Source organism: Sphaerodactylus townsendi, linkage group LG11 (assembly GCF_021028975.2).
Source record: "Sphaerodactylus townsendi isolate TG3544 linkage group LG11, MPM_Stown_v2.3, whole genome shotgun sequence".
Taxonomy (NCBI): domain Eukaryota; kingdom Metazoa; phylum Chordata; class Lepidosauria; order Squamata; family Sphaerodactylidae; genus Sphaerodactylus; species Sphaerodactylus townsendi.
The window spans coordinates 77,926,592-77,951,178 of record NC_059435.1 but is presented as its reverse complement, the minus strand read 5'-3'; the positions used below and the strand labels follow the sequence as shown (position 1 = coordinate 77,951,178).

The following is a 24,587-nucleotide window of genomic DNA, read 5'->3' as shown; positions in this document are numbered from 1 at the left end:
GGGGGGGGGGGGGGGTGGGGGGGGGGGGGGGTGGGGGGGGGGGGGGGTGGGGGGGGGGGGGGGTGGGGGGGGGGGGGGGTGGGGGGGGGGGGGGGTGGGGGGGGGGGGGGGTGGGGGGGGGGGGGGGTGGGGGGGGGGGGGGGTGGGGGGGGGGGGGGGTGGGGGGGGGGGGGGGTGGGGGGGGGGGGGGGTGGGGGGGGGGGGGGGTGGGGGGGGGGGGGGGTGGGGGGGGGGGGGGGTGGGGGGGGGGGGGGGTGGGGGGGGGGGGGGGTGGGGGGGGGGGGGGGTGGGGGGGGGGGGGGGTGGGGGGGGGGGGGGGTGGGGGGGGGGGGGGGTGGGGGGGGGGGGGGGTGGGGGGGGGGGGGGGTGGGGGGGGGGGGGGGTGGGGGGGGGGGGGGGTGGGGGGGGGGGGGGGTGGGGGGGGGGGGGGGTGGGGGGGGGGGGGGGTGGGGGGGGGGGGGGGTGGGGGGGGGGGGGGGTGGGGGGGGGGGGGGGTGGGGGGGGGGGGGGGTGGGGGGGGGGGGGGGTGGGGGGGGGGGGGGGTGGGGGGGGGGGGGGGTGGGGGGGGGGGGGGGTGGGGGGGGGGGGGGGTGGGGGGGGGGGGGGGTGGGGGGGGGGGGGGGTGGGGGGGGGGGGGGGTGGGGGGGGGGGGGGGTGGGGGGGGGGGGGGGTGGGGGGGGGGGGGGGTGGGGGGGGGGGGGGGTGGGGGGGGGGGGGGGTGGGGGGGGGGGGGGGTGGGGGGGGGGGGGGGTGGGGGGGGGGGGGGGTGGGGGGGGGGGGGGGTGGGGGGGGGGGGGGGTGGGGGGGGGGGGGGGTGGGGGGGGGGGGGGGTGGGGGGGGGGGGGGGTGGGGGGGGGGGGGGGTGGGGGGGGGGGGGGGTGGGGGGGGGGGGGGGTGGGGGGGGGGGGGGGTGGGGGGGGGGGGGGGTGGGGGGGGGGGGGGGTGGGGGGGGGGGGGGGTGGGGGGGGGGGGGGGTGGGGGGGGGGGGGGGTGGGGGGGGGGGGGGGTGGGGGGGGGGGGGGGTGGGGGGGGGGGGGGGTGGGGGGGGGGGGGGGTGGGGGGGGGGGGGGGTGGGGGGGGGGGGGGGTGGGGGGGGGGGGGGGTGGGGGGGGGGGGGGGTGGGGGGGGGGGGGGGTGGGGGGGGGGGGGGGTGGGGGGGGGGGGGGGTGGGGGGGGGGGGGGGTGGGGGGGGGGGGGGGTGGGGGGGGGGGGGGGTGGGGGGGGGGGGGGGTGGGGGGGGGGGGGGGTGGGGGGGGGGGGGGGTGGGGGGGGGGGGGGGTGGGGGGGGGGGGGGGTGGGGGGGGGGGGGGGTGGGGGGGGGGGGGGGTGGGGGGGGGGGGGGGTGGGGGGGGGGGGGGGTGGGGGGGGGGGGGGGTGGGGGGGGGGGGGGGTGGGGGGGGGGGGGGGTGGGGGGGGGGGGGGGTGGGGGGGGGGGGGGGTGGGGGGGGGGGGGGGTGGGGGGGGGGGGGGGTGGGGGGGGGGGGGGGTGGGGGGGGGGGGGGGTGGGGGGGGGGGGGGGTGGGGGGGGGGGGGGGTGGGGGGGGGGGGGGGTGGGGGGGGGGGGGGGTGGGGGGGGGGGGGGGTGGGGGGGGGGGGGGGTGGGGGGGGGGGGGGGTGGGGGGGGGGGGGGGTGGGGGGGGGGGGGGGTGGGGGGGGGGGGGGGTGGGGGGGGGGGGGGGTGGGGGGGGGGGGGGGTGGGGGGGGGGGGGGGTGGGGGGGGGGGGGGGTGGGGGGGGGGGGGGGTGGGGGGGGGGGGGGGTGGGGGGGGGGGGGGGTGGGGGGGGGGGGGGGTGGGGGGGGGGGGGGGTGGGGGGGGGGGGGGGTGGGGGGGGGGGGGGGTGGGGGGGGGGGGGGGTGGGGGGGGGGGGGGGTGGGGGGGGGGGGGGGTGGGGGGGGGGGGGGGTGGGGGGGGGGGGGGGTGGGGGGGGGGGGGGGTGGGGGGGGGGGGGGGTGGGGGGGGGGGGGGGTGGGGGGGGGGGGGGGTGGGGGGGGGGGGGGGTGGGGGGGGGGGGGGGTGGGGGGGGGGGGGGGTGGGGGGGGGGGGGGGTGGGGGGGGGGGGGGGTGGGGGGGGGGGGGGGTGGGGGGGGGGGGGGGTGGGGGGGGGGGGGGGTGGGGGGGGGGGGGGGTGGGGGGGGGGGGGGGTGGGGGGGGGGGGGGGTGGGGGGGGGGGGGGGTGGGGGGGGGGGGGGGTGGGGGGGGGGGGGGGTGGGGGGGGGGGGGGGTGGGGGGGGGGGGGGGTGGGGGGGGGGGGGGGTGGGGGGGGGGGGGGGTGGGGGGGGGGGGGGGTGGGGGGGGGGGGGGGTGGGGGGGGGGGGGGGTGGGGGGGGGGGGGGGTGGGGGGGGGGGGGGGTGGGGGGGGGGGGGGGTGGGGGGGGGGGGGGGTGGGGGGGGGGGGGGGTGGGGGGGGGGGGGGGTGGGGGGGGGGGGGGGTGGGGGGGGGGGGGGGTGGGGGGGGGGGGGGGTGGGGGGGGGGGGGGGTGGGGGGGGGGGGGGGTGGGGGGGGGGGGGGGTGGGGGGGGGGGGGGGTGGGGGGGGGGGGGGGTGGGGGGGGGGGGGGGTGGGGGGGGGGGGGGGTGGGGGGGGGGGGGGGTGGGGGGGGGGGGGGGTGGGGGGGGGGGGGGGTGGGGGGGGGGGGGGGTGGGGGGGGGGGGGGGTGGGGGGGGGGGGGGGTGGGGGGGGGGGGGGGTGGGGGGGGGGGGGGGTGGGGGGGGGGGGGGGTGGGGGGGGGGGGGGGTGGGGGGGGGGGGGGGTGGGGGGGGGGGGGGGTGGGGGGGGGGGGGGGTGGGGGGGGGGGGGGGTGGGGGGGGGGGGGGGTGGGGGGGGGGGGGGGTGGGGGGGGGGGGGGGTGGGGGGGGGGGGGGGTGGGGGGGGGGGGGGGTGGGGGGGGGGGGGGGTGGGGGGGGGGGGGGGTGGGGGGGGGGGGGGGTGGGGGGGGGGGGGGGTGGGGGGGGGGGGGGGTGGGGGGGGGGGGGGGTGGGGGGGGGGGGGGGTGGGGGGGGGGGGGGGTGGGGGGGGGGGGGGGTGGGGGGGGGGGGGGGTGGGGGGGGGGGGGGGTGGGGGGGGGGGGGGGTGGGGGGGGGGGGGGGTGGGGGGGGGGGGGGGTGGGGGGGGGGGGGGGTGGGGGGGGGGGGGGGTGGGGGGGGGGGGGGGTGGGGGGGGGGGGGGGTGGGGGGGGGGGGGGGTGGGGGGGGGGGGGGGTGGGGGGGGGGGGGGGTGGGGGGGGGGGGGGGTGGGGGGGGGGGGGGGTGGGGGGGGGGGGGGGTGGGGGGGGGGGGGGGTGGGGGGGGGGGGGGGTGGGGGGGGGGGGGGGTGGGGGGGGGGGGGGGTGGGGGGGGGGGGGGGTGGGGGGGGGGGGGGGTGGGGGGGGGGGGGGGTGGGGGGGGGGGGGGGTGGGGGGGGGGGGGGGTGGGGGGGGGGGGGGGTGGGGGGGGGGGGGGGTGGGGGGGGGGGGGGGTGGGGGGGGGGGGGGGTGGGGGGGGGGGGGGGTGGGGGGGGGGGGGGGTGGGGGGGGGGGGGGGTGGGGGGGGGGGGGGGTGGGGGGGGGGGGGGGTGGGGGGGGGGGGGGGTGGGGGGGGGGGGGGGTGGGGGGGGGGGGGGGTGGGGGGGGGGGGGGGTGGGGGGGGGGGGGGGTGGGGGGGGGGGGGGGTGGGGGGGGGGGGGGGTGGGGGGGGGGGGGGGTGGGGGGGGGGGGGGGTGGGGGGGGGGGGGGGTGGGGGGGGGGGGGGGTGGGGGGGGGGGGGGGTGGGGGGGGGGGGGGGTGGGGGGGGGGGGGGGTGGGGGGGGGGGGGGGTGGGGGGGGGGGGGGGTGGGGGGGGGGGGGGGTGGGGGGGGGGGGGGGTGGGGGGGGGGGGGGGTGGGGGGGGGGGGGGGTGGGGGGGGGGGGGGGTGGGGGGGGGGGGGGGTGGGGGGGGGGGGGGGTGGGGGGGGGGGGGGGTGGGGGGGGGGGGGGGTGGGGGGGGGGGGGGGTGGGGGGGGGGGGGGGTGGGGGGGGGGGGGGGTGGGGGGGGGGGGGGGTGGGGGGGGGGGGGGGTGGGGGGGGGGGGGGGTGGGGGGGGGGGGGGGTGGGGGGGGGGGGGGGTGGGGGGGGGGGGGGGTGGGGGGGGGGGGGGGTGGGGGGGGGGGGGGGTGGGGGGGGGGGGGGGTGGGGGGGGGGGGGGGTGGGGGGGGGGGGGGGTGGGGGGGGGGGGGGGTGGGGGGGGGGGGGGGTGGGGGGGGGGGGGGGTGGGGGGGGGGGGGGGTGGGGGGGGGGGGGGGTGGGGGGGGGGGGGGGTGGGGGGGGGGGGGGGTGGGGGGGGGGGGGGGTGGGGGGGGGGGGGGGTGGGGGGGGGGGGGGGTGGGGGGGGGGGGGGGTGGGGGGGGGGGGGGGTGGGGGGGGGGGGGGGTGGGGGGGGGGGGGGGTGGGGGGGGGGGGGGGTGGGGGGGGGGGGGGGTGGGGGGGGGGGGGGGTGGGGGGGGGGGGGGGTGGGGGGGGGGGGGGGTGGGGGGGGGGGGGGGTGGGGGGGGGGGGGGGTGGGGGGGGGGGGGGGTGGGGGGGGGGGGGGGTGGGGGGGGGGGGGGGTGGGGGGGGGGGGGGGTGGGGGGGGGGGGGGGTGGGGGGGGGGGGGGGTGGGGGGGGGGGGGGGTGGGGGGGGGGGGGGGTGGGGGGGGGGGGGGGTGGGGGGGGGGGGGGGTGGGGGGGGGGACGCCCGCCCGCCCGCCGGAGGACGGAGCCGCAGCAGCGCCACAGCCGAGCCCCGCTTCGCAGCGCAGGAGGGGAGGCGGCGGGCCGGACAGCGACCCGCTCCGCGCTAGGGGGCGCATGCGCACGCGCCCCGCGACGCTCCGGCCCGCGCGACTCGCTCGCCGCCCGCCGGCCGGCCGGCTGCTCCGCCGCGCGCCGAGGCCTCACTTCCGCCCGCCCGCCCCCGCGCGGGACCTGCAAGGCGGCCCGCTACGCCCCGAGTCGGTGGGGGCCCCATTTCCTGTAGAGAGGCCCCTGACACCTGCGGCTCTCCAGAGGTTCATGGACTACAATTCCTATCAGCCCCACGGGCTGATGGGAATTGTAGTCCACGAACATCTGGAGAGCCGCAGGTTGCAGACCGCAGCTAGGCCCTCGAGTCTTGCCAGGGTCCTCCAGGAGAGTCCTGGACGCCAAAAATCCCTGGCTTCTGCTGCGGCTTCCTTTAGAGACCACGGGCACTATCGGGCCTTGAAGCCATCAGTCCTGGTCCTAGCCCCGGAGCAGCACAAAAAAGCTTGCTCCCTTCAGGTAGCTAAACGTGGCTATCCGGTCACCCCTTAACCTTCTCTTCACCAAACCAAACATCCCCAGCACCCTAAGTCTCTTCTCGTAGGTGTCAAACTGACGGCCCTCCAGATGTTATGGACTACAGTTCCCATCATCCCCTGCAAGCATGGCCTTACTGGCAGGGGCTGATGGGAATTGTAGTCCACGAACATCTGGAGAGCCGCAGGTGTCAGGGGCCTCTCCACAGGAAATGGGGCCCCCACTGACTCGGGGTGTAGCGGGCCCCCTTGCAGGTTCCGTGCGGGGGGGGGGAGGCGGAAGTGAGGCCTCGCTGGCAGGAAGTGAGCATTGCTGGCAGGGGATGATGGGAGCTGTAGTCCATAACATCTGGAGGGCCGTGAGTTTGACACCTATGTCGTAGGGCATGGATTCCAGACCTTTGACCATTTTGGCTGCCCTCCTCTGGACCCGTTCCAGCTTGTCAACATCCTTCTTGAATTGAGGTGCCCACAACTGGACACAAAATTCCAGGTGAGGTCTAACCAATGCAGAAGAGAGAGACGCAATTACATCCCTCAATCTTACTCCTACTGATGCAGCCCAGAATCGCATTGGCTTTCTTGGCTGCGGCATCACACTGCTGACTCATGTTCAGTTTCTGGTCTACTAAGACTCCCAGATCCTTTTCACGTGTATTGCTGTCAAGCCAGGTGTCACCCATCCTTTATCTGTGCATTTCGGTTTTTTCTGCCTAAGTGGAGTATTTTACATTTATCGCTGTTGAAATTCATTTTGTTTGTTTGGGCCCAGCTCTCTAGCCCGTCCGGGTCACCTTGAATCCTGACTCTGTCCTCTGGGGTATTAGCTACCCCTCCTGATTTGGTGTCATTTGGTGACTTGCTCGTGTAGTCTGAGAGCGCTTTTGCTTTGAAGAGGGCCGTCTGGGGAGGGGGTGCTTCGTCGGGGATATTGATCGCTGCTTTGCGTGAGGATGCCAGATTCAGCCAGTGGTGGCGAACCTTTGGCACTCCAGATGTTATGGACTACAACTCCAGATGTTATGGACCACATGGCCAATCGCCCATGCTGGCAGGGGCTGATGGGAATTGTAGTCCATAACATCTGAAGTGCCAGAGGTTCGCCACCACGGAGCTAAACCCTCTCAGGGCAGGTACCTGTTCGTCACTCTGATGCCATAAACCTGTTTTGCGCACCCCTGGGTGAGTCTGGTCCTTGGGAGCAGGTCGAGGGGCACAACAGCTGGCGAGAATAGCGACAGGCAGGCCTTAGTGTGGCAGCAGCAGACACAGGACCCTCCTTCTGCCTCTGCGGGGCCTCTTGTGCGAGAGCCAGTCGCCCCCGTCCGCCCCGCCCGCGGGTCTTGACAGATCCGCAAGACTCGTCCTCCCTTCCGCTGCACGGATCCATCCCGGCTCCCAGTCCGGTGTGGCGTGCAACCATTGGAGAACCGGAAGTGTCTTTACTTTCCTTTCGATCCCGACTCCCCTACCTCTTTGGCCTGCCTGTAGCTCTACATTCTAGTCCAGAGGGACAACCGGAGAGAAAGGCCACGGGCTGCTTCCCGCGGCGCCCTCTGCAGGAAGGGGGTGGGAATGGCAGGCCGGGGAGGGGGGCAGGAGCATGGTCGGCCTGGAAAATGAGGGGCACAGTTAACCCTTGGAGCACGGCCCTGCAGCATTGTCTCTAAGACCAGCACGACTGCACGAGGAAATCAGCAGAAAGAGCCTCTGAGCATGTACAGAAGGATTATGTGACATTTCCCCTGGCTGAGTCCGAACACAGGGCCCATCTAGCTTGGCCTTACCTCCACTGACTGGCAGTGGCTCAGCTAAAGTATATTTCCCAATTCTGGACTGGCAAATACCTGGAGATTTGGGGGTGGAACCAGGGAGCAGCAGCAGGGATTGGGGAGGGATTTCTATAGCAGGTTACCACCGCAGGAGGGAGGGTTTAGGGAGGGGCAGCAGGACTCCGGTGGGGCACAGACACAGCGCCACGGAGCCCACCTGCCAAAGTGGCACAGAGAAAATGGATGCTGCGGAGGGTGGGCTCCGTGGCACTGCACACACCGAAGCCCCTCCCCAGCCTCCAACCCCTCGTCTCGAGGAATGTCCTATCCTGGATCCCTCTCCAGGGGCACCTGCCCATCTGAGGTGGGGGTTAACCAGGAGCATCTGATGGAAATGTTGTGGCTTTTCTGCCTCACTCGCACAACAAATATGGCACAACAATTGGCCATGCTGGCAGGGGCTGATGGGAATTGTAGTCCATAACATCTGGAGTGCCAAAGGTTCGCCACCATGGTCCTACGCAATGCTAAGCTGGCCTGGCTGAGATCCTACGCAATGCTAAGCTGGCCAGTAACCATTTCCTTCAAAGGGGCTCTGCTTAGTTCCTACAGAACCCAGAGCAGGGGGGGAAACATGGGGCATTTCTGACCCTGGGAGACTCGCTCAAGGCGGCGTTCCTGCCTCTCGTCCTTGAGCAAGGACGGAGCTGAGGCTGCCCAGAAGTCCCACGCAGCAAAGGGCTCACACAAAGGAGCTGTTTATTCCGGAATGAGCTCAGCCTTCTTTAGGGGCCCAGCGCAGAGCTAATTTCCCCCTCCACAAGTGGAAGCATTTACAAACTGCAGCGCAGGCCAGCCTCTCAGCTGTGCCAAGGCCCGTACCAGCCGGTGCCAACTGCAGCCGGAGCAGCACTGACGTAGATCTGCCTGATAGACATGTTTGTATATTCTGCAAACTGGTTCTGCCTTTGCAGGGCTAGAGGAAGGGGCCCTGAAGCCCCCCCCCCTCAGCTGCTAGAAGCCCACAGACCTGCCCCACACCTCAGATACCCAGGCCGAAGAAACACACGCTCCAGATGTAAACATCCACCTTCACCTATTGTCACGTGGTGCAATTCCACGTCAGCCAGTGTGGCAAACTGCCCTGCTCAGTGTGTGGGATGAGGTCTAGGGAGAGCCATGCACCTGACTGGCTCACCGTGGGCCACACCTGGTCTCTCAGCCCAGGCTACCTGCCAGGCTACCTGTGGGTGAGGCTGAAAGGGAGGAGAAAACCGCGTGATCCGCTTGGGAGGAATTGGGGAGGGGAATAACATGCTTAGAAGAAGAAGAAGAGTTTGGATTTATATCCCCCCTTTCTCTCCTGTAGGAGACTCAAAGGGGCTGACAATCTCCTTGACCTTCCCCCTCACAACAAACACCCTGCGAGGTGGGTGGGGCTGAGAGAGCTCCGAGAAGCTGTGACTAGCCCAAGGTCACCCAGCTGGCGTGTGTGGGAGTGCACAGGCTAATCTGAATTCACCAGAGAAGCCTCCACAGCTCAGGTGGCAGAGCTGGGAATCAAACCCGGTTCCTCCAGATCAGAGTGCACCTGCTCTTAGCCACTGCTCTTAGCCACTACGCCACTGCTGCTCCTTAACAAACCATGCCTCATTTTTCTCCTAGAGAAGCAGCTGATTTAGAATCATAGAGTTGGAAGAGACCCTAAGGGCCATCAAGTCCAACCCCCCTGCAATGCAGGAAATGTACGGCATCCGGGTGCTCAGTGTATTGTCGAAGGCTTTCATAAGTGGATTCAACTGGTTGTTGTCGGTTTTCCGGGCTGTGTGGCCGTGGCCTGGTACATCTTGTTCCTTCATGCCAGCTGCAGATGCAGGCAAAACGTTAGGAACAAGATCTACCAGACCACGGCCATGCAGCTCGGAAAACCCACAACCACCAATCCAGGGTGCTCTTTGACATGGCCAGAGGGGGTGTTGAGAGACATCTGGCTGCATGAGATGTGGACAGATCCCTCAGGCGAGATGGTACACACCCAAGAGAGCAGGTCATCTTCAAGACCTCCTGTCGGACAGGGGGTTCTACCACAAGACTAAAGGAGGGCAAATGTTACCCCCATCTTCAAAAAAGGAAGGAATGATCTAGGAAACTACAGGCCAATCAGATTCACCTCTGTCCCTGGGAAGATACTAGAGCAGATTTTAAAGGAGTCAGTCTGCAAGCATCTGGTGAGGGGGGGGGGGGGGGGTTGTCCCCAACAGGTTCTGCCAGACCCTCATTTGATTGAGTTATGAGCTTACTGGATTAAAGGAACCCTGTTGAAGTGTTTACCTGGATTTCACTAAAGCTTCTGACAGGGCTCCCCATGATGTTCATAGATAGAATCATAGAGTTGGAAGACCCCAAGGGCCATCAAGTCCAACCCCTTGCAATGCAGGAACACAGAATTAAAGCATTCTAATGGGTAGACTGGAAGGCTGTGGACTGGATTCTAGGATACTTAGGTAGATAGGGACCTGGTTGGAGAAGTGCACTCGAAGGGTCGTTGTCAAACGGCATTCCATCTGGAGAAAGGTGTCCGGTGAGTGTCACAGGGCTTGTGTCTAGACCTGGTACTTTTCCAATATTTTTACAAATGATCTGGATGAGCAGGTGGAGGGACTACTCATGACACCAAATTGAGAGGAGGAGGAGGAGAAGAAGGAGGAGGAGGAGGAGGAGGAGGAGGAGGACGTGGTGGTGGTGGAGGAGGAGGAGGAGGAGGTGGTGGTGGAGGAAGAGGAGGAGTTTGGATTTATATCCCCCCTTTCTCTCCTGTAGGACACTCAAATGGGCTTACAATCTCCTTGCCCTTCCCCCTCACAACAAACACCCTGTGAGGTAGGTGGGGCTGAGAGAGCTCCGAGAAGCTGTGACTAGCCCAAGGTCACCCAGCTGGCGTCTGTGGGAGTGTACAGGCTAATCTGAATTCCCCAGATCAGCCTCCACAGCTCAGGCAGCAGAGCTGGGAATCAAACCCGGTTCCTCCAGATCAGAGTGCACCTGCTCTTAGCCACTACGCCACTGCTGCTCCTGAATACTGTGAATACTGGAAAGGCGCTGTGAATACTGGAAAGATAGAGATAGAATTCAACGAGATCTGAACATGCTGGAAAAGTGGGAAGATGTGAACAAGATGCAGTTCAACAAGGCCAAGTGCCGAGTTCCGGGTAACAAAAAAGAGAAACCTGCCTACCGGACGGGGAATAGACTCTTCAGTGTGAACAAGCTCTTCGGGTACAGGTGAACTGTAAGCTACGTATGTGCAGTCAGTGTGATGTGGCGGCAAAAAAAGCTAATGGGGTCTTGGGGTCTTCTTAGCAGCGACGTAGCATCCGAAGTGCAAGACGTGATAATTTCGCCGTATGCCACATTGGTCAGGCCGCACCTGGAATCCCGTGTGTGATTCTCACTTCTAAAAGGATGCGGACAGACCGGCGCGGATGCAGAGGAGAGCGACGGGGATGTTCAGGGGCCTGAAGACGGAGCCCCACGAGGAAAGGCTGGAGGACTTGGGGATGCTCAGGCTGGAAAAGAGGAGGTTGTGGGGGAACAGACAGGCTGGAACAGTCGGGTGAGGGCAGGAAGCTGCTTCTGTTGGCAGCAGAAGACGGGATTTGCAAGAATGGGTTTAAATTATGGGTAGAAGGCACTGGCTGGATATTAGGAGATGCTTTTTACAGTAAGAGTTGTTCAACGGTGAGGTGGTGCGCTCTCTCTCACTGGCAGCAGCTGGACAAACCCCTCTCTCACAATACTAGAACCAGGGGGCATTCATTGAAAATGCTGGAGGGAAGAATTAGGACTAGTAAAAGGAAACACTTCTTCACGCAACGTGTGATTGGTGTTTGGAATATGCTGCCACAGGAGGTGGTGATGGCCACTAACCTGGATAGCTTTAAAAAGGGCTTGGACAGATTGACGGAGGAGAAGTTGATTTATGGCTACCAATCTTGATCCTCCTTGATCTGAGATTGCAAATGCCTGAGCAGACCAGGTGCTCGGGAGCAGCAGCAGCAGAAGGCCATTGCTTTCACCTCCTGCAGGTGAGCTCCCAAAGGCACCTGGTGGGCCACTGCGAGTAGCAGAGAGCTGGACTAGATGGACTCTGGTCTGATCCAGCAGGCTAGTTCTTATGTTCTTAAGGCCCTTGCTTTCACCTCCTGCATGTGAGCTCCCAAAGGCACCTGGTGAGCCACTGCGAGTAGCAGAGTGCTGGACTAGAGGGACTCTGGTCTGATCCAGCAGGCTTGTTCTTATGTTCTTAAGGCCCTTGCTTTCACCTCCTGCATGTGAGCTCCCAAAGGCACCTGGTGGGCCACTGCGAGTAGCAGAGTGCTGGACTAGATGGACTCTGGTCTGATCCAGCTGGCTTGTTGTTATGTTCTTATGTTCTTAAGCAGAGCGGTCTTTTCTCCTTCCACACCCACCCGCCCGCCCGGTTCCCAAGCACCCATTTCGCAGGCACAGTTGACAAAAGAGAAACTTCAGGCTGGGAGAACGGCAGCCGTTTCCTCTCACCTTGACTGTGCAGCAGAGGGGGCCGAGTCACGGCCCAGACGACCTGCAGGGGCTCTTTATCTGGCCCTTGAGCTGCCTGACCCTTTTGCCGGGCCCCACCAGCTCCCCTGCCCAAGGCAACACTCTCAGCTCGACAACACGAGTGGTGGAAGAGGGCCTCCGCTTGGCCTCTCCTCATCTGGCCCCTTCAGGCTCACGGCCTGCTGCTTTGGAAACAGAAGGAGCCGGCGCTCAACTCTGAGTCCTGCCAAGCAGGTGGGGACCCAGGTGTGGCTTCTGGGCAGAAAAACGTCCTCGCCTCAGCTCATTCAGAGTTGCCCGGTGGTTCCCGTGTGAGCCCAGAGCACTGGGAACCCCCTGAATGGAGGAGGCTGGGGTGGCAAACTCTCCCTAAAGGCAGAATCTAGTTACCTCCAGGACTAAGGTAGGGGAAGGCAAACAGCCGAGGACAACAGCCAAGAAGGTGAAAGACAACAACTTTACCAACCAAGAGTGCGCAAAAGAAACACCTCTTATCACCCCCCTTCTGTTAACAACTGTCATGCAGGTGACTCTGGAAAGTTGGCAGCAATCCATGTCTTTTTTTTACAAACAGTAACCCTAACAGACCTTCTAGTGTTTAGTCTCTCTCTCTCTCCAGTGTGGTGGGAGAACGTGTAAAATGCTTCCTTGGTTCCAAGCCACGGATCCTTGTATTCTGGCACCAGACCCAAGATGGCTGCCATCACAACGAACAGCGATAGAGTCCCAGCCACAGCACACTGAACGTGCCATTTACGGGGGGAACGTCACCTGCCTGAAAGGGGGCCCCAGAGCCTCTGTCTGCAGCTGGGCTCTGCTCCGCGGGCTGTGCGGGTGTTTCTGGGGGGGGCCACTGTCTACCCAGGGGGCCTCTTCCTCGTGGAGCCGTTGGTGCCCCAACAGGTGCTGCTTGCGGGTGAAGCTTTTTGGGCAGAGCGGGCATTTGTAGGGCCGCTCTCCGGTGTGCAGCCGGCTGTGGGTGGCCAGGTGCTCCTTGCGGATGAAGGTCTTCCCGCACTCGCTGCAGGCATAGGGCCTCTCCCCTGTGTGGATCATCTGGTGCCTCAGGAAGTTGGAGTGGTGGTTGAAGCCGCGGCCGCACTCGCCACAGATGTAGGAGCCGGCCTTCCCACTGGCCGCGTGGGACCGCTGGTGGAGGCGGAGGTTGATCTTCAGCCGGAAGCTCTTCTTGCATTCGGCGCAGGTGTGCGGCCGCTCGCCCGAGTGCCACAGGCGGTGTTTGCTCAGGCTGGCCTGGTGGGGGAAGCAGCGGCCGCACTCCGGACAGGTGCACAGCTCAGCCCCCAGGGGCAAGTTCAGCTCAGGGCTCCCCGGGGGGCCAGGAGAGGCCTGGGGGTGGGTCCTCTGGTGCAGGGCAAACTGCTCCTCGTACAGAAAGCTCTTCCCACAGTCCGGACACACGTAAGGCGCCTCCCCAGGCAGAGACCCCTCCTGCACAATGATTGTGGTGAAGTCCCCAAAGTTCCTTTCGCTCTCGGAAGGCTCCTCCGAGCCGCTGGCTGTGCCCAGAGCTTGCCCGTCAACACACGCCAGGACCTGCTCAGGGAACGGGAACACGGCATCTTCCGACCCCTCCGGCAATAGTTCCAAGCACCCAGACCCTGCCTGAGGGACAAGTCCAGCATCTGGTTCAGGGGAGAGAGAAGAGAAGAGGACCCGGTCAGAAGGAAAACGGGACTCAACGTGCTCAGAGTCCAACTAAAGTTACTCGGAGGCTTCGGAACGGAGTGTGGCTTAGTTCAAATTAATTAACAAATAACACGTAACCTGTTTGATCAACCAAACCAGTTTTTTATTTATTAAAACGATTATATGCCACCTTTCCTTGTGGGTCAAGTTGGGCTCATGGTAGCAGTTTATTTAATTTATGTATGTATGTATGTATGTATGTATGTATGTATGTATGTATGTATGTATGTATGTATGTATGTATGTATGTATGTATGTTATATTTATATACCGTCCTCCCCAAAGGCTCAGGGCGGTGTCCATCAATAGTAAAAACAGCTTAAAACATCATATATAATTTATATAAATACATAAAATAACAAGACTCCAGATGGCTTCAGCCCCTCCTTCCCCCTTTATGTACCCACAGGAGGCCAGCTGTTCTTATGGCGGAGTTGACATCATCACGTTGAAAACGGGCTTCGGCGAACCAGGTCCGTTTGGCAGGCCCTGGCGGAAATCTTTGTAAGTCCCAAGAGGCCCTGGATCTCACCTGGAAGCCTGTTCCACCAGGTAGGGGCCAGAGCTGTAAAGGCCCTGGCCCTTGTAGAGGCCAGCCGGATCGCCTTGGGGCCAGGGATCACCAGTAGGTCCGCCTCCGACGAGCGGAGGGGCCTACAAGGGCAGTATAGGGAGAGACGGTCCCTCAGATAAGCAGGGCCAAGGCCGCGAATGGCTTTGAAGGTCAATACCAAAACTTTAAACATGACCCGGTACTCGATAGGCAGCCAGTGCAGTTGGTATAGGACCGGCGTAATCCGGTCCCTAGCTGTTGCCCCAGAGAGGAGCCCGGCTGCTGCATTCTGCACGAGTTTCAACTATCGGATCATGGCTAAAGGTAAGCTCGCGTAGAGCTAAAAACATTTCCAGTTTGAAACTAGAATAAAATTTCTTCCCCCTTCCCCGATGCCTGCCAATTCCAATCCCCTCAAACCCCTTGCAAACAAGCAGGGTGGGTGACTCCTGGCTTGACTACATGAGAAAGAGCACTCGGAGACAGTGAACATGCGTGTAGATAACAGAGACCCAGCGGGTGACTGATGCTTGGCCTTGGGATTAAGAGGGGAGGTCCAATTATGGATTAAAATTTGGGTAAATAACAGGAAGCAGAGAGTAGTAATAACTGAACAATTCTCACAGCGGAGGGAAGCAAGCAGCAGGGTCCCACAAGGATCACTATTGGGGCTGGTACAATTTTACTTGTTCATAAATGATCAGGAACCAGAGATGAGCAGCTCAGTGGCCAAGTTTTCAAATGACCCAAAATTATTCAGGAGGAAATGAAATCCAGTGTCGGTCAGCGTAAGGTGAGGCCCACCGGAACAACAAATATCTCACCAAAAATCCCAACTCCAAATATGGGCAGGCGGAGACTGAGAGAGAAAAAGATCTTGGGGTCAGAGAGGATCACTCAATAGAAGCGTCAACCAAGTGCGCTTCAGAGGGGGGAAAGGCTACTTCTTGGTTGGGGATTATAAAGAAAGAAACTGAAAACAAAACGGCAACACTGAAATGCCCTTGTAGGAAGCCACGGCACAGCTGTGTGCGGTTCTGTTCTGTGTTTTTTTTTTAATCAAGGTGGGGAAAAAAGGCGACATAGGAGGAAAAAAAGCCAGAAAAAGAAGAGAGAAAAAAAGAGAGTTACAATTCCAATTTCCGTAAGAAAGCGAATGATGGAAATTGGAATTGTAACTCTTTTTTCTCTCTCTTCTTCTCTTCTTTTTCTGGCTTTTTTTCCTCCTATGTCGCCTTTTTTTTCCACCTTGATTTTGTGATTGGGGGATGTGAATGAAAAGATTATTGTATTGTTCTGACAAACTGTATTTTCACAAAACCCCAATAAAGTAAATATATATATATTTGCCCTCTTCCCTAAATATATAGTCTGTCGGCCATTTTGCTTAGAAGAGACGCAATTAAGGGAAGCGTGACAGAAGTTTATAAAATTAGATGCAGGACAGAGAAGAGTAGACAGGGAGAACTTTTAACCCTCTTCCAAAATATTAGAAGGAAGACGGATCAAATGAGGCCAACCGGCAACAAGCTCATTCCAGGCAGAAGAAAACACTTTTTTATAATTTGGAATTTGCAGCTGGAAGATTTGCTGATGGCCTCAGATATTTAAACAGCCTTTAAAACATGATTAGACAGATTAATGGAGGAGGAGAGGCCTATCAGTGGCTACTAGCCATGGCGACTAAAGAGAACCGCATAAGAAAAGGGGGTGCAACAGTCAATATTAATAATAATAGAACTACCACTACTGTTGCACTCTGGCTATAACTAATATTTCAAATACGTATGTCTATATACATGAGTTTATATCAGTGTTCATATTTTTTATATTTAATTAGTTGTAAATACAAGCGACTACATCCAATCGGTGTCGACTACATCCAACAGGTAAGTTCAACTTATTTTTAACAATTATAACAAATAGATTCAGAGTCATCCGTATTAATTCAGGTAAGTATTTAGTTCATACTCTCCCATCAGTTCAGCATCCTTAAGGTAAGTATTCAATCAATGCGAAAACATGTATATACATAAATATATTCAGTCCATCTTGGTTCATCAACATTTTATAAAGAGAACCTCCACAGTCAGAGGCAATCAACCTCTGAATCCCAGTGCCAGGTGGCAACACGAGGCTCACACCTCAGCCTCTATGCCCTGTTGCTGGACTTACAGCAGGATGCTGAACTACTACAGACAGGATGCTGGACTGGATGGACCACTGGTCTGATCCAGCACGCTCCTTTTTATGTCCTTAGCATTCCTAGTCATGGATGCTGAAGGTCCCAAAAAAATAATATGAGGTATTGATGTGGCAAATCAATAATAAACTGTATTGCCTTAAAATTTAAACAAACAGTTTTAGAGGAATTTCAAGCTTCCCTTAAAGCTCAGGTAGACTGCCACTGCTTACCTCAGTTCAGCAGTACTGGTCACTGGATATACTTTAGACTGCCCTCCCCATACCAGTGAGTAGCTGGCGAGGGTCCTCCTCTGCCCAGCCTGCTGCCCTCACTAAGCCTCCAAACAGGATTGATGACCCCAAAGAAATTCTGAAGAGATAGGCTGGAAAATTAAAGGAGGCCTGCCCTCCACCCCTCACCCTGCCCGTCAAAACCACCCCTGTCTTGCGTTAACTCACCAGGGCTGTCATCGGCAGGCGCTTCCTTTCCTTTGCTGTCCCACTTATTCTCTACCGAAGAAGCCACGTCCTGATGGGCGACGGAGACGGTGTCATTCATGGGTGTCGGGACTTCTGTGCATTGAAAGGCAAACAGGGATTAGTTTGTTCCCCATCCAGTGCTGTACAACGTGATTGGATAAAATCACATCATAGGACAAGGAGGGCCAACCAGAGCAGCCCCTTTTGCCTAAACCAGGATAAGAACCTAAGAACATAAGAACGAGCCTGCTGGATCAGACCAGAGTCCATCTAGTCCAGCTCTCTGCTACTCACAGTGGCCCACCAGGTGCCTACTCGCAGTGGCCCACCAGGGAGCTCACAGGCAGGAGGTGAAAGCAATGGCCTTCTGCTGTTGCTGCTGCTCCTGAGCACCTGGTCTGCTAAGGCATTTGCAATCTCAGATCAAGGAGGATCAAGACTGGTAGCCAGAGATCGACTTCTCCTCCATCAATCTGTCCAAGCCCTTTTTAAAGCTATCCAGGTGAGTGGCCATCACCACCTACTGTGGCAGCATATTCCAAACACCAATCACACGTTGCGTGAAGAAGTGTTTCCTTGTATCAGTCCTAATTCTTCCCCCCAGCATTTTCAATGCATGCCCCCTGGTTCTAGTATTGTGAGAAAGAGAGAAACATTTCTCTCTGTCAACATTTTCTACCCCATGCATAATTTTATAGACTTCAATCATGGATGATCCTACCTGTCACTCGGCTATACCTCGTCTCACAGCAAGACAGAACATCAACGTTGAATTAATCCACAACTACTTCCTGGACCTTCTCTGTATTGAGAGGAGGGGGTACCCATTTTAGGAGACTAGGAAAAAATGATGCCACTTACCCAGGCCGATGATCCTGAGGTCATCTCCTCCTCCCCCAGGACTTCCTGGGTCCTCACCACGTTCAATCTGGGACAAGAGGTCAGGTTTGGCAATAGCATAATCTGGGGGCAGGAGGAAAAACATCAGAATAAGGAATATGGATTATTTATCAACTGTACCTGCCACCTTTTTAGACACCTACTCAGAGAAGCGACGTAATACATTATCCATGAGGCATTTGGGGGAGAAATCCTAAAAACTGAAGCTCTGTTTAAAAATAAATACGATTCCTAAGAGAAGAGAGAGAACTGTGGCAGCATCACCTGACAATAGTTTACAAGTTCAAGGAAGGTGCCCATTTATTGCACTTTGATCTGACCTGTGGCTCATTTGGACAACCTTCCTTCCTTCTATTTACATCAGGAGCCTCCCTCACAGTGCCCGTGGGCATCTGGGTGTCCTCCCAACACCTTCCCCCGTGTCCAGCAAGTGTTTTCAGAAAGCAGGCGTGGCTTTTGGCCAGCAAGCTTCTGATTGGCCCTGGGCGATGTCACTGGACGTGCAGATATTTAAAAGCATTGCATGGGCAGCAGCTGCCAGCACACCACAAAGATCTTCACAGTATGACTGAAGGGGAGATGTGGCTGCCATTTTGTGGCAAGCACCATCTCCCAGGGCAGCCATTTGGTTGCATCCAGAGGTGGGATCCAGCAGGTTCTCACAGGTTCCCGAGAGTAGGTTACTAATTATTTGTGTGTGCCGAGAGGGGGTTACTAATTGGCGATTTTGCCACGTGATTTTTGCCTTAGTTACGCCCCTCCTCTCAGCAGTAGCGCAGAACTTGAAGCAGTCTAGCAGGAGGTTCACCGGTGTGCGTGGCAGCCTGCGCCTGCGTGCATTCGTTTCCTGCCCAAGGACCGGCGCAGCGGCTGCATCCTTGCCACAGCCCCGCCCAGGAATGCCCAGCCCCCGTCGTGCCCCGCCCAGCCCCATTGGCGCTACGCCACAGTTTGAATCCCACCACTGGTTGCATCCATTTTGCAGCTTCACACCCCCCACTCAAAAAGGCTGGAGACCCCTAATCTATATCTTTCTTCTGCTCTGCAGAGCTTGAGGCAACACCTAGGGGTGTCTTGATGTTCCCCCCTCCAGGGTCAGACTTGCTTGGCTTCAAAAAGGCACAATGTGCCTTCACACCACTTCCTGGATCTCGTGGTCCAGAAGACACGCACGCGAGACCGGCCCCGGCTGTTCTCTTTACCCAGAGAGACCAACGACTTGTAGTTCCCCTTCATCACGTTCTTGTAGAGCTCCTTCTGCGACCCGTCCAGATTCCCCCACTCCTGCTCAGAGAAATAGACGGAGACCTCATCAAACGTCACCGGCACCTGGGATTGCAAACAGCAATTTGGGATGAATAAAGCGGCCTCATGTTAGAAAAAGCAGACAGGCAATTTGAGAGAGGAAAGGATGGCAGGAAACGTCTTGGCCAGGTGAGAAAGACCCATTTCCTCCTTTGTTACAGGCATTTAGAACTTGGGCATAGTGTGAAGCTCTTCTAGCAGGGAAGGAACTGCGGGAATGTCTCTGCAAACTGAGTCAGATCCGGGCCAAGCAGTGGTTCCCACCTGTATTACAGGTATTTAAGCCTGGCATAGTCAGGGGCTCTTCTAACAAGGGAGGTTGGGAGGAACACCTCTGTGAGATCTAGCCCAAGATTCTGCACTCTTAAGCCTAGAGATGGCAGGACCACGGGCCAGAACCAGAGGGCTTTGGACCCATATGGGCCATGAGCTGCGCCCTCACACTGCAGGGGTCTCGGGGCAGCCCCCACCCTCTAGATATTCCCTGCCCTGGGTTGGCATCCTCGGTCGCCAGTCGGCTATATGGACAGGAGGAACAAGGTGGTGGGAGCAGCAGTGGTGTAGGAGGTTAAGAGCTCGTGTATCTAATCTGGAGGAACGGGGTTTGATTCCCAGCTCTGCCGCCTGAGCTGTGGAGGCTTATCTGGGGAATTCAGATTAGCCTGTGCACTCCCACACACGCCAGCTGGATGACCTTGGGCTAGTCACAGCTTCTCGGAGCTCTCTCAGCCCCACCCACCTCACAGGGTGTTTGTTGTGAGGGGGGAAGGGCCAGGAGATTGTCAGCCCCTTTGAGTCTCCTGCAGGAGAGAAAGGGGAGATATAAATCCAAACTCCTCTTCTTCTTCTCTCAACCTGCTTGAGCTGCAAAAACAACCAAGGCACTGCCAGGTTGCCATCTCAGCCTGAGGCGCAGGGCAGGTGAGCTTCAAGCAGGCCTCTTCCCCAGTCAGCCCGGAGTTCTCACAGCTGGAAACCAACCGGCTGGGCTGGGCAGTGGGGCAAACTGAGGCAGAAAGCTCTTTGACTCCCAACCCCCATCCTACTCAGCCTCTGCCCTCACTGACACCATCGTGCCCCAAGAGACACCCTCGCTGTTTTCCTTATTTAAACCTCAGTTGTACCCTTGATTAGAATGGGTTTAGTTGCTTTATGTACAGTATTCTATGGGAGGGAATTTTAGTTAGACCCTGCCCCTTTAAGAAGCCCTCTAGAAGCAAAGCACTATAGCAGCCTTAGTAGTTAGCAGTTCCTGTTTTACAGTCTGTTTTAGTTCAGGTCTGTGGGGAAGGCTGGAGACGGCAATATCTCTGACGTTTAAGGTGTTAGAGATCCACAGAACTCAGAGTTAGCAAGTTCCAACAGAATTGCAAGGAAACAGAGTCCAAACAGAGGACACCAGGGTCAATTCCGCATTTGCGTTATCGACCTAAGTTTGAGCTGTGTTCGACCTAAGTGCTCTGCACAACCACTGGGATTGACGTGGTTTTGTACCAGCTTCGCCCCGTGTAACGGTCAAATTTCCGACTCCAGTTGGGAACGACTACTTTTTCAGGGAACCACGCTCGAACTCAGCTCGATTCCAGTAAAGTGCGGAATCTCTGGTGCCAGGAGTCCCCCATTCAGCCAATCACAGCTGAGTGTTTCGGGCATGCGTACAACTGGCCAATCAAAAAATGCCCCTTCGTCCCTCCATTCCTGTAGCAGTTTTTTTTATAACGTGTCTGGGGATAGACGGAACATGGCCGTAGAACAGTAGCCAATCGGAATGGAGCGGCAAAGAGGCACAGGATGATTCCGCCCTCCGAGCTGGGATCAAGCTGGTTGCAGTGGAGAACAACAATGGATTTGACCTAGGTTAGTACCCTTCTCAGGGAACTGGGTCGAACCTATTTTACTCGTGTGCGGAATCGCCCCAGGAGATCTCAGAAGAAGACGCAAGCAGCGCAGACTTCCTTAGAAGCAGTTAAGGAAAAGTTGGCGTCTGCAAGTTCTTCAAACCATCTCCAGTCGTTTCCAGCATCGCAAGTATTCTTTGTTTAGTTAGACTTCATGGAAGGAGTCAAGAGCCCTAAACATTCAGTACCATTAAACCTTTTTTGAACTGTTGCTTATTTGTCTGTGGGTCTTTCGCTCTGTTCTGGCCAAGCGCCAGGCACCTGAATGTAGGTTGCTTGGGAAACAGGACCCTGACCTTGGGGGCTTCGCCTTCAGAGCCCGGGGGCAGCTTCAATATCCAGAAGTTCTGGTTCTTCAGAAGGTTCTCCATGTTCTCCAGCCTCCGTTGGAGCTGCCCGTACTCCTGGATCAGGGTCCCCAGCGCCTCCAGGTGGCCACCAAAGTCCACCATGGCCTTCTCCGTCTCCAAGAGCTTCTTCTCAGCCAGCCCCGTCCGCCGCTCCAGGGTCAGCAGCCGCCCAGCCTGAGTGTCCACCTTGCGCTCCACGGCCTGCATGGCAGCCACCACGGTCCACAGGGAGATCTCGGTGGCCTGCCGGTGGGGCTCCTCCTCGTGGCTGTGCTTGCGGGGGAAGCACGGGTGCAAAGGCGCCAGCTGCACCGAGGCCACGTCCCATTCCAAATCCTGGGGGCGAGCACGGAAAAGACCAATCAGCACGAGCAGAAAGGCGGAGCCCAGCTCTGTTGGGGCACCCATTTTGGGGAACAGCCTCCCAGGGACAAGTCAACTGCCCCCATGAACGTGTGAAGCTGCCGTCTACTCAACCAGACCCCCGAGGTCATCAAAGTCAGTTTACATTTTGGCAGCCCACTGACCAAGCATCCAGTTCAACCCTAAAATCCCACTCCTGCTTTTTCTCTCTCCCAGCGCTGGAACGTGGGGGCCTCCAAGGAAGATGAGGGCCAGGACATCAGGACAGACAAACGGAAATACTTCTTTACACAAATGCTTACAACGTGGAATTGAATCGAAGGCTTTAAAGCAGGGGGGTCCAACTCTGGCGCCCAAGATGTTCACGGACCACGATTCCCATCAGCCCCTGCCAGAATGGCCAATTGGCAGGGACTGATGGGAATTGATGTCCACGAACATCTGGGGCGCCAGAGTTGGACACCCCTGCTTTAAAAGATGGTTAGCCAGATCCATTAAGGTCTCTCACTGGCTACCAGCCACAGCCACTAAAGAGAACCTCCTTGTCAGGGATCCAGTGGGCAGCAGACTCCTCCAGCCAGCAGAGTAAGATCCACTGTCCTCTTCTGCCACAGGGATTTCAGCATGGGCACTGTTGGGGGTCTAGTACTTGGAGAGGAGACCCCCAAGGAAGTCCAGGGTTGCTATGCAGAGGCAAACAACAGGAGTGGCAAACCATCTCTGCTCCTCCCTTGCCTTGGAAACTACACAATTGCCCTAAGGTGGCTGCCATTTGGAGGCACTTCTCTCTCTCTCTCTCTCTCTCACACACACACACACACACACACACGCACACGTGTGGAGGCAGAGCGATGGACTCTCCCAGTGGGGAACTGGAAGCCTACATAAAACATCCCCTGCAGAGTGGGAAGCCAGTGCGGTGCATGGCCGGCATCTGAGAGACCCGGGTTCAAATCCTCACCTGTGCTAGTAGGCGGGTCAGGTTGCACCTCAGGGCCCTGCCAGGCTCACCCACCCACTGGCGCCACCCACAGTTGCACAACCAGGTCGCCAGTGGGCAAAAGTTCTAGGGGTCTGCAAAGATCCCCCCCCCCCTCCAGGGCCAGGGGCCGGGGCAAGGCTTGGCAGGCAGAAGCCCGCAGGGTCAAGCCCCGGCCGAGCCCTCCCACCGCAGGGGCCTCGGGGCAGCCCCCACCCTCCAGATTAAGGGTGGCCTCCAGAGGGGGGATCCAGAGGGGGACTCCTTCCGCTCTGCTGCCGGTCAGCCACGCCCGGCCGTCAAGGGGGGAAGGGGTAGGAAGGAGGCCGGGGGGCCACAACAGCTTCCTCCTCCTCCTCCTCCTCCTCCCCCCCCCCGAGCAACGGGCGGGGGCACCATTCTCCCCGCAGAGCCGGCGCCAGGGTGCCTCTGAGCGTGCACAGAGAGCGGCGCGCGTGCAGCCGGGGCTGCTTCCTACCTGGGGGGCGGCGGGGGCCCACCTGGCGGCCATGGCGGGAGCAGCGGGGCTGGGCCGGGGGCTGCGCGCTCTGCGGGGCCAGAAGGGAAGAGGCGGAGCCGCGCACACGCACCAGGCGGGCGGGGAAGGGGGCCGGCCGGGGGAAGGGGCCGCCTCTGCCGCCGCCACGCTCTGCACATGCTCTCGGGCGCCGGCGCCGGCCCCCCGGGGGGTGGGCGGGTCCGCTCGGGGCGCCTCGGCCTCCCCTCTCCCGCGGGCACAGGAAGCGGCCATAGGGGTCAGGTAGGCTGCCTCCGAACAGGGAGGTTCGCGTTGGCGCTCATGGCCGCCCGCTCCATCACACCGCCCCCTGACCCACCCCCGTCCAGAAAGAAGGGGGGGCGGTCCTGAACTCTTCTCTGATGCCATCCTAAAGCTGCGTGTTTGGGGAGTATCCGTGAGACACCCCCCCTCCCCCCAGCGAGGCCAACCAACGGGCGGCCCCCACCCGGCGGAAAGGGCATCAAGGCTGCTCAGGGCCTTGGCAGGACCCTCCCCCCGCCATAAGCCCCCCCCGGGGGCTGCTGAGCAGGCGAGCCCCCAGCTGGTTGGTGCCCTCTGGATGCCCCTCTGCAGAAAAGCCCGAATTCTTCTTTGCAGGCTCCACATCTGGGCTGAGGCCCCTCCTGGCTGCAGACCGACCCACAGCTGGCGGAAGAGCACAACTGGGGTCATGGGCCCCAATCCCACTGCGCTCCCAGCACATCTGTCTGTGTGCCCACAAGCGTCACTGGTTTCACTGGTGGCCTCTGCCGGCTGAGGCTGCCACAGAGCATGGAAGAAGCAGCCTTTGTGGTTTCAGCATCAGTGGTGACAACGGCTGCGTTATGGAAAATACTGGTGCAAACAGCAGCACCTCCGCCCCGTCCCACATCGGGGCTGCCACTGAAAGACTGGGCATCCTGCGGCCACGTGCAAGCGACACGGTTGTGTGTGTGTCTGCGTAAAAACAGCAGCAGAAACATTGGAGAGGGGAGACACAACACGGCACATGTCTCTTTTCCAGGGCATGAATCTCTATGACTGGACACCCGCTGTTTGGGCTGAATTCAAATCCTCCTCATGAAGATCACAACAATTAGGGTGTTGTTGGTTTTCCGCATTGTATGGCCACGTTCTAGTAGCAGTTTCTCCTGACATTTCGCCTGCATCTGTGGCTGGCATCTTCAGAGGATCTGGTGGTAGTAAAGCAAGAGCAGTGTATATACCTGTGAAATATCCAGGGCGGGAGAAAGAACCACTCGCCAGTGTAATTTGCATGTGTGAAGTGGAACTCCCTCATTTTAGCATTTGTATGTGACCCTGAAGTTGCACACTCAGTTAATAAGGACATCTGCGGAGCAGTTTCCCTGTTCGTTTAAATACTCATTTTCAATTGCTTTTGGCATTTGTTGAAATTTTGTTTCTGTCTTTCAGGGTGGAATCAGCCATGTCTGATTCCGGCTGTGAAAAAAGCCTTCGACGAGACATCACAGCAATTACCACACAGGCACCGTTAATCCCAGAGAGCCATTAAATCTGGCAAATGTTCAACATTCAATCGCCCCGGCTCCTCGCCACTAACACCCTTCAGGCAGCCACGTCCTGAGGCCACTGACCCACTGAAAACAAGAACATTCTTCTCTTTGCGGAAGAGAGCCAGCGTGGTCTGGTGGTTAAGAGCAGCAGACTCTAATCTGGGAACTCGTGTTCGATTCCCCACTCCTCCACACAAAGCCTGCTGGGT

The 24,587-nt window shown here is 61.5% G+C and overlaps 2 protein-coding genes across 2 annotated transcripts in view; both read right to left on the bottom strand.

The window, feature by feature from the left end:
- LOC125441169 (gastrula zinc finger protein XlCGF57.1-like) overlaps positions 1-24,587 on the bottom strand; it is a 264,358-nt gene that overhangs the window by 187,539 nt on the left and 52,232 nt on the right. The gene's annotated exons all lie outside the window — the stretch shown is intronic.
- On the bottom strand, positions 12,061-22,894 carry LOC125441168 (zinc finger protein 777-like). Its single transcript, XM_048511543.1, has 6 exons — positions 22,823-22,894; positions 20,949-21,338; positions 18,652-18,778; positions 17,411-17,512; positions 16,529-16,642; positions 12,061-13,268 (listed from the first exon to the last, which is right to left on the bottom strand). Exons 1-6 carry the CDS (start codon positions 22,853-22,855, stop codon positions 12,376-12,378), a joined length of 1,659 nt encoding a protein of 552 aa, XP_048367500.1. The 5' UTR covers positions 22,856-22,894; the 3' UTR covers positions 12,061-12,375.

Excerpts from the sequence above, each read along its gene's own strand:
- LOC125441168 (XM_048511543.1), bottom strand. The coding sequence starts at position 22,855 with ATGGCCGCCAGGTGGGCCCCCGCCGCCCCCCAG. Across the intron at positions 21,339-22,822 it reads GGGCCCCCGCCGCCCCCCAG|GATTTGGAATGGGACGTGGC; the intron begins GTAGGAAGCAGC and ends GCTCGCCCCCAG. Across the intron at positions 17,513-18,651 it reads CAAGTCGTTGGTCTCTCTGG|ATTATGCTATTGCCAAACCT; the intron begins GTAAAGAGAACA and ends TCCTGCCCCCAG.